At 43.2% G+C, this 12,399-nt stretch overlaps 2 protein-coding genes across 2 annotated transcripts; both read right to left on the reverse strand.

Annotated features, from left to right (window-relative positions):
* Nucleotides 1–5,577: 5,577 nt before the first annotated feature.
* Nucleotides 5,578–8,368, reverse strand: fbxo4 (F-box protein 4). Its single transcript, XM_003974859.3, has 7 exons — nucleotides 8,114–8,368; nucleotides 7,513–7,778; nucleotides 7,198–7,418; nucleotides 6,677–6,752; nucleotides 6,407–6,579; nucleotides 6,109–6,305; nucleotides 5,578–6,029 (listed from the first exon to the last, which is right to left on the reverse strand). Exons 1-7 carry the CDS (start codon nucleotides 8,276–8,278, stop codon nucleotides 5,946–5,948), a joined length of 1,182 nt encoding a protein of 393 aa, XP_003974908.1. The 5' UTR covers nucleotides 8,279–8,368; the 3' UTR covers nucleotides 5,578–5,945.
* Nucleotides 8,369–8,446: 78 nt separating this feature from the next.
* rimoc1 (rab7a interacting mon1-ccz1 complex subunit 1) lies at nucleotides 8,447–12,385 on the reverse strand. The gene is made up of 7 exons (XM_003974799.3): nucleotides 12,247–12,385; nucleotides 12,069–12,164; nucleotides 11,328–11,437; nucleotides 9,974–10,120; nucleotides 9,708–9,839; nucleotides 9,484–9,598; nucleotides 8,447–9,411 (listed from the first exon to the last, which is right to left on the reverse strand). The coding sequence occupies exons 1-7, from the start codon at nucleotides 12,251–12,253 to the stop codon at nucleotides 9,176–9,178; spliced, it is 843 nt and encodes a 280-aa protein (XP_003974848.2). The 5' UTR covers nucleotides 12,254–12,385; the 3' UTR covers nucleotides 8,447–9,175.
* Between the last annotated feature and the right edge of the window lie 14 nt (nucleotides 12,386–12,399).

Below are 12,399 nucleotides of genomic sequence, written 5' to 3' on the forward strand. Positions count from 1 at the left end.
ATTTAATGGCGATACACCTTCGTTGATTCATATGTTTAATGGCCCCCCCCAAAAAAGAAGGAAATTATAGCGACAAATATTTCTTTCACCCTTTTCTTCTTAAAAAAAACCCAATTTAAATTCATTTTTTAATAACTTAACTGTAACTGTAATAACTTTTTGATATTTTTTTAATTTTAATTTTCAAGAAACAAACAATTGAGACAAAAGATTTTCTATTAAAGTTAGGTTGACGCCTCCTCTTCCTTTGCTGTATGTACGGGTGTGGGTGTGTGTGTGTGTGTGTGTGTGTGTGTGTGTGTGTGTGTGTGTGTGTGGGTGGGTGGGGGATGTCCTCACGTGGAGGGTCCACTGGGGAAGTTAGAGGCTCGTCCTCAAATTCTGCTCTCTCTCTCTCTCTCTCTCTCTCTCTCTCTCACACACACACACACACACACACACACACACACACACACACACACACACACACTCCTCCGATGACGGTCCGCCTCGACACGTGAGGAGAAAAACACAGACGCGCGCACAGCTGTTGCTGCCCCGCACTTTTTTTTTTTCTTTTTTACCTCCGACAAAAAATGGAGTAAAGGGTTCAAACATGGAAGCAGACTTTTACAGAAGTTAAGTCCAAAAAGAAACACAAAAGAAAACAAAATCAAGTTGGAGGTGCATCAACAGGGCCTGGGCCCTTTTAAATGAGGGGTTTTTCCTTGTGCCTCTGAGCCCACTGTGTGATTTGTTTGTCTTGTTTGGATCGAGGCAAAGGTCCCATTGGTGCAAGCAGGAGATAAAGAAACAGACCAATCTTTAATGGCAGTGCTACCAACTGTTGGGAAAAGGGAGAAACAATATGTCTGACTGTAGCTCATGTGGGGAGACATGGACCAGAGTTGACCTTTATGTCCCCAGTGGAACAACCCTTATATTTATGATAAGCAGATTCTTTACGAATCATTGCACGCCGTCACAGATGCTAATTCACTCTGTCTTTGGGCACCGAGGAGCGTAATAACCAAACGAGGTTAAACACCCGCAAACAATTTGGAATGTTCGCACTGACCAGAGAGAGCGTCCATGATAGCGGTCGCCTGTGGGACGGAGGGCTGTGATTGGAGGGGAAGGGGGCGTCCCCTGAATTAGACCCTTTGTTGTACAATACTTGTTCCTATGATTGTCTGCTCTGAGTAAACACGCAGGCAGCATTGACTGTGACAGCAGAACAATGCATCACACTCAGTGCTGCTGCTGGCTTCAGAACGGAGGGTCGCAGTGGGTCTCGCAGTAGCGCCCCCCCCCCCCCCCCCCCCCCCCCCCCCCCCCCCCCAAATCCGGAAACAGTCTGGAGACCGAGACTCTCGGATGCAGCAATCAAAGGAAATAATTTGATCCTTGCTGAATACGAAGCTGCTCACATTCAGTTTCAATGAACAACGATCTAACTCAGGTGGCAGTGGCTCCGGTCCAGGGAAGGTTGTTGGTTCAACTCCAGAGCTTTGGAGACACCATGACAACGTGTCTTTGAAGCCGCATCTTACACACGCCGCACATCCATTTCTAGGATTTCTTTAAGAGTACAGTGACCTAAACAACGAAGCCTCGGCCTTCTGCTGTTGAACACCATGTGATGACCGCGTCGTTTCTACGATGACGCTAACACAGACGCGAAGACATCAGAGTATCAGAGGGACGGCTGAGAGTGTTAATCAGATTCATAATTGAATGGTGTAAAGTGCAGCGTTCATCAGTTTGCTGCTTCCATGATCAGCGAGACCACCCGATAATGAGCAGGTTCTTAGGGTCACGTAAACAGACTCACTGTGTAAACTGGAGCTCTCAGAGTGCTCAGAGAAGAACAGAGAAGCCTTGTTTTCCCCATCGGCCATCCCTCTGCCTGCCTGCCTGCCTGCCTGCCTGCCTGCCTGCCTGCCTGCCTATCTGTCTGTCTGTCTGTCTGTCTGTCTGTCTGTCTGTCTGTCTGTCTGTCTGTCTGTCTGTCTGTCTGTCTGTCTGTCTGTGCCTCTATCTATCCCTCTCTACGCATCTCTCTGCCTGCCCAACTATCCCTCCGCCTGCCTGTCCACCTGTCTGTCCATCTCCGCCCATTTCAGCAGCTGTAGCTCCTGGGCTCTTTAACGGAGCTCCCTCTGGAGCTGCGCTGGTCAGAGACACATTCAGGTAATTGTATTTTTTTCCTTTCAACAGATCTCCTTGTGGCCGCCTGTCTGTTTCTATTTTCCACATAATGAAAGAGTGCCCTCCGTGTCATCCCCATCCAGCCAGCTGTAATACATTTAGTGCCCAAAGTGTGGCCTCTCACAACTACTGTATGTCAGCGCTCTCCCGCCTATTGCATTAGGGTACGAGAGAGGAGATGGCTGCAGGGGAAACAAGCAACGAGCCCAGATATGGGCCTGTTTACTCAGCCAGCAGCTGAAGATGGGTCACTTTGCTCCTCGTCGTGATGGCCACAAGTTATTCACACACATAATCCAGCATTGCAAGCTCCCAACCTGCTATATGTGTCCACAGAAGGCACGAGGGGTGGACGCGGAACACGGAGATGAGTAAATTGGAGAGACCGGGCAGAAGGAGCAAGATCCACAGTGTCAGCGTGAGAGCCCCACCATGTGCAAAACAACACAATTAGGAGCCACGCTTAGGCTAATCAGTGAATGCATCATGCAAATGATGCTGTTTTTTTCTTTCTTTTTTTTTTTTTAAATGCTTGCTTTAATCTGGGCTGTTGTTGTGGCATACAAATCAGGAACTTAGCTCTAATGAAAAGAGGATAAAGTGGAGGAAAAGGTGAAAGAAAAGTGAGCGAGGGGGAAGAAAACTGGATGGTTTTTAAGCAATGCTTAATAATGGAGTGGTTAATTTGTATTTCCTTTGATTCTGTCTATAGCACAATGGTTGCTCGGTGTTCTCTTACCAACATTCTCATCCAGACATTCTAAACCGGATCAACAGAAAAACAGATATCAATTTTAACAATACGGAGACACTCAAGTGAGGAATTTAACTTCAAGTATGGGATGTTTTAAGGTAATCTGTTGAGGACTGGTCTGGGAAGCGGAGGGTTCTCGGTTGGAGCCCCAGAGCATTCTAAACATGGAAGGTGTTCTGATAGTAGGGGAAGGTGCCAGAGGGCCCTGCGATGAACTGGTGACTCATCCAGGGACCCTCCACGTTCCCTAAAGGGATAAAGCGGTTAAGAAGATGAGTATGGGGTTTAAGAAAAAAAAAAGATCTGATCAGAGCTTCAAATCAGCCATCACACTGTCCACAAACACACCCAGGTCTGACCTTCCAAGCAAGCTCACCCCAGGAGCATAAAAGAAGCCTCCAAAACCCCTAAAATGTCACCACGGGGCCCCCAGCAGAGGCTCTTGCTTCAGTTGAAGAAGGATGTGCAAGTTCAACTTTCATGGGAGAGAAAATTGAGGCTTCTGGAGTCCAGATCTGAGTCCCGCTGAAGTGCTGTTAATCCAAAAGGCCCCACAAACTCTCACCATAAAGGCACAAATGAATCAGAATCAGAATCAGAATCAGAGTACTTTATTGATCCCTTTAGGGGGTGTCCATTAGGGAAATTAGCATCTCCAAAAAAATGTACAGCACTGTAGAAAATTACCCACCACCATTACACACCATAAAAACCTATTAAAGATAATAAAAATAGAGTAAAATAAGAAATAAAATAGAATAAATTAAAAATAGAATACAAATATAAAATATAAAACTATAAAAATGTAAATAAATGAACTGAATGAATGAATGAACTGAATGAATGGATGTCCCAGTATTATGTTATTGCAGTGTTGTTCCAGTCCTTCTGTTGGCCCTCCTCCCCCCCCAGTGAGGAGTTGAACAGCCTGATGGCTCGGGGGATGAATGAGTTCCCCAGTCTGTTTGTCCTGAACTTGGGGAGGCGCAGCCTCTGGCTGATCAGGCTTCTCTGGCTGTGGATGACAGTGTGCAGAGGGTGGCGGACATTGTCCATGATGCTCCGCAGCTTGTCAATAGTTCTCCTCTCTGCCACTGTCACCAGAGGTTTCAGCTTCATCCCCACCACCGAGCTGGCCCACCTGATCAGCTTCTCCAGCCTGGAGAGAAATGTAACAATGAGTTAGCATACACATTATAAAACAAAGTCAATTTCTGTTGTTTACCTGCAATTAAATCCCTTTTCTTTCTAAAACCAGGGTTAAGATGAAGCATTCCTAATAAAGAACCAAATTTGTGGTGCCCTATTTTTTCCCACATGAACACCAGCAGTATTCTCAAACTTAGAGCAAATTTGGTGGACTATAGCCTACATTTGACCCAATGTTGACTGAATTACAGCTGCCTGGCACGAAGTCAGCTTCTGGCAACACGAGAGGAGACTGTGGGTCTTTGAGAAGTTAAAAAGAAAACCTTTGGAGAACTTTTAAAATATTTAAAATAACAAAATGAAATGAATTCCTTTTTCCTTATAAAGGACAGTAAATGGAGATGCTGTTTGACCTTTTGACCTCAAATCACAACTGACACATTTTTTAAACAGAATATATGTTTAGACTAAATAAGATCTTTATGATAACACTCAGTACACCACAGTCCTCTGCATCCACATCCTCCCCTCAACGCATTACACAAGCCAAGGACTTATTGCGTCAATAAGCCGTCTGGGGACACAAACACCGTGATGTGTTTTTTTTCTCCTTTCCATGGCTGCAGATGAGAGACAGCTGGAGCTCTGGTCCTTATTCAACCTCCCAAACGGTCTCCCATCCAAATAAACAGACCATGAAAATACCCCAAACAATCAGAGTCCGTTCCAGCTGTGGGCCGAACGTGCGCGTGCTGCGAACGCACACTGGCTTTATTATCATCAAGAGTTCAGCAGCTCGTTACTTCACTCGTCCAGAGCGTGAGCAACATATTCCTGACAGCCTCCTGGCTCCAGACAACATTCCTCACTTCCTTTACGGACACCGTACAGATGTGGTTGACTGAAACCAGCATTGACATGATGGTTTGTGTCCCTAAACATTGTTTTAAAGCCAAAAACAGACATATCAGCCTTTCCTCTACGTCAGAACAGAGAAATCGCAGGATCTGCTTTCGGCAGCTACATTAGCTTTTTAAATTTAAACCTTATTGACATGGATTGCTGCGATGAGAGAACCTTTAAAATTAAAAAAATAAGAACCCCTTTTATTCTGAGTATCATCATGCAAACATTAACATCACATTTCTTGTATAATTTGGTATTATTTAGGAGCAAAATGTGGGTGCTTTATTTGATAATGGAACATCAATTACCGGTATTAAAAAAGAGAATTACTTAATGTTACAAACATTTTATACAGTTACTAACAGCAAGGTTTCATAATTTTAGAATGACCAATGACCAATATCTAAAAAGGTGAACAATGAAGGTAATACATCAATAATCAAAATATGGTTTCCTTAAATGATAGTTTTGTGTCATTTCAAGCAGCTCACATTAGGCTCCAACTTCTTCCACATGACAATTTTTTTTTAAATGAATAAATTAAAAAAGAGAAACAGGAGTGAAATAAGAGGATAAAATCTGTCTAAACCAAATTCTATGCACTTTTATTCTGAAGTCTAAATGAAGCATCCCACACAGTGACGACCTGATTTATCATCTAATGTTTTTCAGAAAATACTTATGTAATTGAATTTTAAAAAGGCGAAAACATTTTATTTTAATGGCACAAAAAGACCTTTTCTGCTGGTAGACTGTTGAGGAAGTATGCATAAACAGTCACAGCCTGTTTCATACAAAATAAAGTATCTCTATTGCACTTTAAACCAAAAAATGTAGGGTTTAATTAAAGACTTCCGTGGTCACTTTTATCTCGCCCAGGCAGTGCTGCAGCGGGTTCATTCTGACAGAGAGCAAGAGTTCTGTGGTGTCTGGCAAATGTTTGTCCCTAGAGTTTAACCCCAGAACACTTTAGCAACCAGGAAATGCCATCAAGAAGTCCAGCCAGTGATTCTGCCACAACGTCCTGTACCTGAGAAGGAGGCAGAGACACAGGGGTCAAAGGTCATGAATGGATTCACTGAGATACATGACAGTGACAAGACAACTACCATCCAGGGGTTAGCCATTTTGGGTAGTTTGAGCCTCTTCGCCATGTCCACACATGGAGTTCGATGGCTCGCCTGGTTTCTGGCTGTTTCTGGGTCTTCTCTAGCAATACAGGAGAGCACCAGCAGCGGCCTGGTTGACGTCACCCTGCCAGAGCTCAGGACGGCTCGGATGTGAGCAGCCTCTGACGTGTTATCACCTACCGTAAGAAGGATTACTTAAAATATATATAGTTTGGTTTTTTTTTGATGATGTGACTAACAAGTATTTAAAAGTAATATGAACATAAGTTCATCTGACCTCTCCCAGGCTCTGCATTGGCGACGTAGATAAAACCATCCACCACTTGGCATACCTGCTGCACCTGTGGGGCGGGACTGTAGACTGGGCAGCCTGTCTCATCCAATCCTTCAGGAATAAAAAGTTTGCTGCCGATGCTCTGCTGCTGCATACGAGCTTGTTCTCTCTCTGCCCTGTGCAGAAGCACACACACACGGGTCAAAGCTGTGGGGGTTGTTAAAAAACGAACAAAAAAAACCCCAATCAGGTGATGAAGTTCACACTGCTTACCTAAAGGTTGAGTACAGAGTCAGGATATTAAATTTGTGTTGTTTGTTAAATATGTAACTGATCCCAGAGCCAACACCTATAACACAAAAGTGCAGTCATTTCGGTTGCGCAGATGCAGAAAAAATAAAGATTGTGGCATAAAACTGCCACCTAGTGGCGAAAAACACACTGCATTGATTTCTACATAAATTATAACGGAGTATTAAAGTTACTTATACAATAGTATGGTTTCCATGATAGTCCCTTGTCAATTACAGGTTTTAGAAAAAGTGTCACTTAAAACACGCTCTTGGTTCTATGTTAATCTGGTTTAAAGCGTAATACATAAACTATATTAGGGTTGTTGCATCACAAATAGTTCCTATGCCAATATTCAAGATAGATAATGTGATTTTGGGACTCAATTTATTGCAGTTTAATTTATTGCAATCTGTCTTTTTTTCTTATGAAGCTTACACATCAGGCTATTTGTGTTTTTAATGCATGGGAAAGGAAGATCAATGCTTCACACACATCCTCACCATTTATCTGCCTGTGTGAAATGCCAGATATCGGGAGCACGTCAGGGTAATGCAAAAGCCTCGCGACAAGAGAGACGTCCAGCTCTTCCATTCCAGGGCCAAACATCGCATAGCGTGGCTCAGGTGAGGGCACCAGGGACTGCAGAAATGAGGTGACAACCTCATAGGCAGGGCGTGAAGGAAGCCATTGCTGTCTGCAGGACGGGCACCCCTTCAGGTATCTGTTGTTTTAAAAAACACATACAAAATACAGTTTGAGGGTAGTTTTTTATTTTTTTAAACTGTTGAGTCACCATTACTGAAAATAATACCCACTCTGACATGTAGTCGAATTTCAGTTCCAGCCCTTTGTCACTTCCCTCTTCTCTATCATCCAGACTCTCATCTTCATGGATCACTGGTGCATCCATTTGGGGCATGGTCAGGTGATCAATGGAGGTCCAGTAGGGCATGTCCCTGAAGAGGAAGTACCTCCAGAGTAAAGGGTCCCTAACCATGGCCCTCCAGTACCTACTGGTGGCTCCCAGGCGGCAGATATCAGCAGGAGACAGAAAGGTCATGATCAGGAACTGCACATCCACCTTTATAAATGGAAGATAGAAGTCACTCAGAGCATCGGGGGGCCATAATACAAAAAAATCAGGGTTGTAATTTGTGATTTGTGATATCAAAGACACCTAAACCCAGATGTGAAGACGCGAACACACTAGCAAAAGTGTCATTTAATAACCGAGAGAAGATAAAAGTAGAAATTTAACCTTTGGCAGGATTAGTCCAATAATCCATTAATAATTGGGAATTATTAAGAGAGTACGATGTAAAGTACGATATATTGTGAAGACACTGCGATTATCGTGTCAACTTCTACGAAATTAAAGAACTTTAAAAAAAAAAATGTAATAAGACGTAATCGTACCGGTAAATTGTCAAGATATCCGGGTTGACAGGGCTCCGCGGCGTCATTTACACGTGGAATCCCATCTTTTATAACTTTGTCCGTGTATGGAAAATATCTGTCTCTGAATCGCCGGAGGCTGTTGATCACGGCAGACTTATATGCCTGTCCGCTCTTGGCTGCCATAACTTCACAAGTGAAGAAACCCAATTTACAAAAGCATATTTACATCATGGACACCAAAACACAGCTGACGTTTCCTCATTCACACTTCCTGTTTGCGGGCGCTCGCGGAGCCTTGTGGGTAATATAGTCCTGGAGTGTGGCGCTGTTCAGCAATGAGACACGGATAAGCGCGTTTTCATAAATGGTTTATTGTCAACAAGGACATAAAAAGCATTTTTTTTAGCAACACAACCTATTAACAGTTATACTATCGAGATTATTTAAGTGAAAGAAAATGGAACTTGCAATTGACAAATAGCTTCTTGCAAAAAATTGCCATAAACAAAAAAGAACACTTAAAATGGCCATAGAGCTTTAAAAAAACAAAGAAAAAAACAACTTTGTAGTAGTTGGCATTAAAAGCATAACAAGATGGCAACAAAACAATAAATAAAATGTTACTGTGCAATGTCTCATTTTGAGTTGGATTATCTTCAATATTTAAAAAAGAAGTCAAATTTTATTAATAACATCAGTAAATTTATTCACGGTATTATAACACATTCTTGGAGCAAAGGAGGTGCCCCAGTCAACATTCTGGAACCAAAATGAAATCTGCTGCTGGAGCAAGGGAAAGTTGGGGGGGGGGGTGTTCAATAGCTTCTTCTAAAGCATCTGCCTGTTTGATTCCACCCGTCTTATACTTCCAAACCTCTCATCGGCTTCCTTCACCTGGGCTGTTTGGCAAGAGCTGAGGTTGCCTGTAGACACTGATCTCCACATAAACCTTCTCCTCCCTCCTCTCACCCCATTACATTACGCCCCACCAAATGTGTTCCTTTTTTATCTAGCCAGGAGCTAACACACCTCTGAAATAATGACTTTAGATCTGTGGTGGCGGGCAACTTTCCTCACAGTTCACTGTAAAATACTAAGGATTTCCTTGGCATTCTCTGTGTTCCAGCCCTGGCCGTGTAGAGGACCCTCACAGGCGAGCACGTATTTATTGAGGATTTGTGTTCCAATGTCCCGAAACTGGAGGCGATCTTCTGTGCGGTCCATGGAGTCGGCACTGCAGTCCTCGTACTTGACTGCCCAGAAGCACATTTCCCCGATATACATCATTGTCAGCAGGTGTGTGTCTGAGAAGATGCCTGGAAGAAAACACGAGCAGCTAGCTAGTATCTTACCAAGATTTGAAATTGCCAACTAAAGTTATTATTCACCTTCAGACAGGAACCCAGCTGTGGTGGTGTCATGAAGCACCACGCCGTCATTCAGTTTCACGGAGTTTCGCACCTGAAGCATCCGCATCAGGTAACGCACCCCCTCCTGAATACACTGTTGAAATATGAGTGCACATTAGACCCGGCGTGGGTGTGTGGCAACATCTCCTAAGCTGCAGAGTCAGTAAAGCTCACATTTCTATCTAGATCCTCAATGTGCTCACCTTTAGGAACGTGTCCTTGTTTTTCTTTATCCACTGTTTTCTCTGATGAAGGGTGTGACAGTACATGTACAGCAGAGCCCCACGTCTCCAATAGAGGCATTCCAGCAGCTCCAGGCCCAACACAGACTGCACCTATCATTGCAAATAAGGCTCTCGTTAATACAAAGGGGTGAACAAGTAAAAGTGTTTGATTTTTTAGTGGCAAATAAGAGGAAACTCAGGTTTACCAACACTCCGACGGACAAAAATGATCCAAATATACACACCTCTTGTGCTGGGGCTAACTTTCCAGCTAGAATTTCTGGTTCAGTCAGGTCTTGTAGAAGCTGTTGGATTTTAAATGGGGAACAGTCCTCTGGAAACTCTTGGTCCACCAGTTTATTCTCTTCATAGAATGTGATGTCTAAGATCACCTAATCAACAGAAGACAAACAACCTCACTGGTACAAAATTAAATCTATTTCCTTTTTCCTCCCCCAAATAATTCCACTAAAGCAAAGACACAACCAGAATCAAGTGTTTCTCTTGCAACTGAACAGGAACTGATTGTTATTTTTATGTTATCTAAAAAATAGATGGCAATACAGGGCTCGAGAATGGCACTAATCTGTTTATTTTAAATTGACATTAAAACTTGTCAGGAAGTGGTCGGATCCTTTTCAGGAAAGAGTCTAGCCTATGTTACTACAGCAAGAAAAAATAAAAAGAGTTCTTTGAGCTACTTCGAATGAGTTATTTCCTGAGCAACAGTTTAAATGACCTGGGTAACACTATTGTTAACAGCTTAGTTCTATTATAGGGTAGGTCTATCAAAGCACGGCAACAATATCATGCCCACATATTTGGTAAAGTAGCAATCCTTGGTACTATCCATCCATCTTCTCCCACCTATCCAGTACCGGGTAGCAGCAGTCTAAATAGGGACGCCAAGACATCCATCTGCCTGGACACTTCCTCCAGACTTCAGGGAGTATTCGTCCCAGTGTGACATGCCTTAAAACACCTCCTGATCAAAGGGGTTCAGGAGGCATCTGATACAGATGCTAGAGCCACCTCAGCTGGCTCTCCTCTGAGCTGAAGGTCACCACCTGAAGGAGGCAGCAAGACATCATAGTCTGCGAAAAGCAGTGATGGAATCCAGTGGTTCCCAAACTGCAACCCCCCCCCACGCCTTGGCTATGCCTACAAATACTGTCCATGACAACAAAGAACAGAAGGGGTGACAAAGGGCAGCCCTGTCGAGGTCCAACATGCACCAGGATCAGGTCGGACTTACTGCTGGCGATGCAGATCACACTCCTGTTCCTGTTCCTACGGACCTTTCAGCCCTTCTGACCCCTCACTCCCAAAGCATCTCCCTCAAGATGCCACGAGGGACATGGCCGAATGCCTACTCGTGATCACTGTCAACATTTCTTTAGTGGGTTACTGATCACTTCTTTATTTGAACACAACGCAACAAAACCTCCAAACACAACTAAAACTGCACTTGTAAACCTGGATCCACCAGACAATTTAAAGATGTCATTGACTTCACAATTGTGCTTAAATGTGAATCATACATTAACGTACCGATTAAAGTGTTGTATACATTGCTTGAAATTTAATATAACAACATACCTGTGTGTAATCCTGAAGCACCTTTGAAAGGTTGTGACCTTCTCCTCCTTGCCTATAATAGCTTTTCAACTTCTCCAGTATGGAAGATGCATTCTGTAAATAGTCATCATCTATGATGGAGGGAAAGACACCAGTTATAAAGGAATACTTAAATGAACTATAGTGAACAGTTCAACTATTGTACCGATTAAAAGACCCACGACACTTCAGGAAAAACACTAGAAAAAAACAGTTTAACTGCCCGTCAACGAACCAGAGGGACAAAATGACAACGGGACATCAAATTGTTAAAATTTCTGTGGTTTTGCAAACGCTGAAAAGTGATTTAGTTTACATTTAGTGAACAACAAAAAATAATCTGCCTGACTCCAATAGCTATCTTACTTATGTCCTATATTTATAGCGTAAGCTATTTAAAAGATACTGTGCTAGCTTAATGTTAGCGAACATTGGCTAACAGTAAAAGAATAAAAATAATCAAATATTGAAAGCAACAATCGCCGGGAAGATAAGACGTTGCTAAAGTAATCAAGGAAAAACAGCGCAAATGAACTTGGATTGCAAAGTGCGTGCTGTCGAAATGCATTTCATCAGACGGCAGCTGTTGTTATGGTAGCAACAAGCTGACTTAGCAGGCTAGCTAGTTAGCTGCTGGTAGACCTGGAAAATAACAGGAGTGCATGCAAAATGCCCGAAATGACCACGACGCTTATCGGAAACTGGCCAAAAATCAATCAATACCTTGCTTTTCGGCCCTGTGGCTAGAACATTTGATGTCTAACTCAAATATCCTTCTCTCCAACTCGAAACCTTGTCGCCTGCACTCGTCGGCCATGACTAAAAAGAAACCGTCACGTGAGTGCAAGATGGACCACGTGCGCGCAGGATGTCAACACGTCATTGCTAATGTTTATCTTACGTCGCATGGAAGTGGGCCGATCTCAGTTCTCTTTATAGTCATACATTCTGTGCATTAATCAGGTAAAACTCGGCCTTTTGCGTTTTATTGCACGGAGGGGGGTTAACTTTAGGCATAACATGCAGCCTCTCGCGCTAGTCCATCCTATTGGGG

The sequence above is a fragment of the Takifugu rubripes genome, chromosome 21, assembly GCF_901000725.2.
Source record: "Takifugu rubripes chromosome 21, fTakRub1.2, whole genome shotgun sequence".
NCBI lineage: Eukaryota > Metazoa > Chordata > Actinopteri > Tetraodontiformes > Tetraodontidae > Takifugu > Takifugu rubripes.

Coding starts and splice junctions, on each gene's coding strand:
- fbxo4 (XM_003974859.3), bottom strand. CDS start 8,278: ATGGCAGCCAAGAGCGGACAGGCATATAAGTCTGCCGTGATCAACAGC. Junction 7,779..8,113: donor GATATCTTGACAATTTACCG/GTACGATTACGT, acceptor CCATTTATAAAG/GTGGATGTGCAGTTCCTGAT. Junction 6,030..6,108: donor AAATGGCTAACCCCTGGATG/GTAGTTGTCTTG, acceptor CCTCCTTCTCAG/GTACAGGACGTTGTGGCAGA.
- rimoc1 (XM_003974799.3), bottom strand. Junction 11,438..12,068: donor CCACAGGGCCGAAAAGCAAG/GTATTGATTGAT, acceptor CCTCCATCATAG/ATGATGACTATTTACAGAAT. Junction 9,412..9,483: donor AGCTGGGTTCCTGTCTGAAG/GTGAATAATAAC, acceptor GTTTTCTTCCAG/GCATCTTCTCAGACACACAC.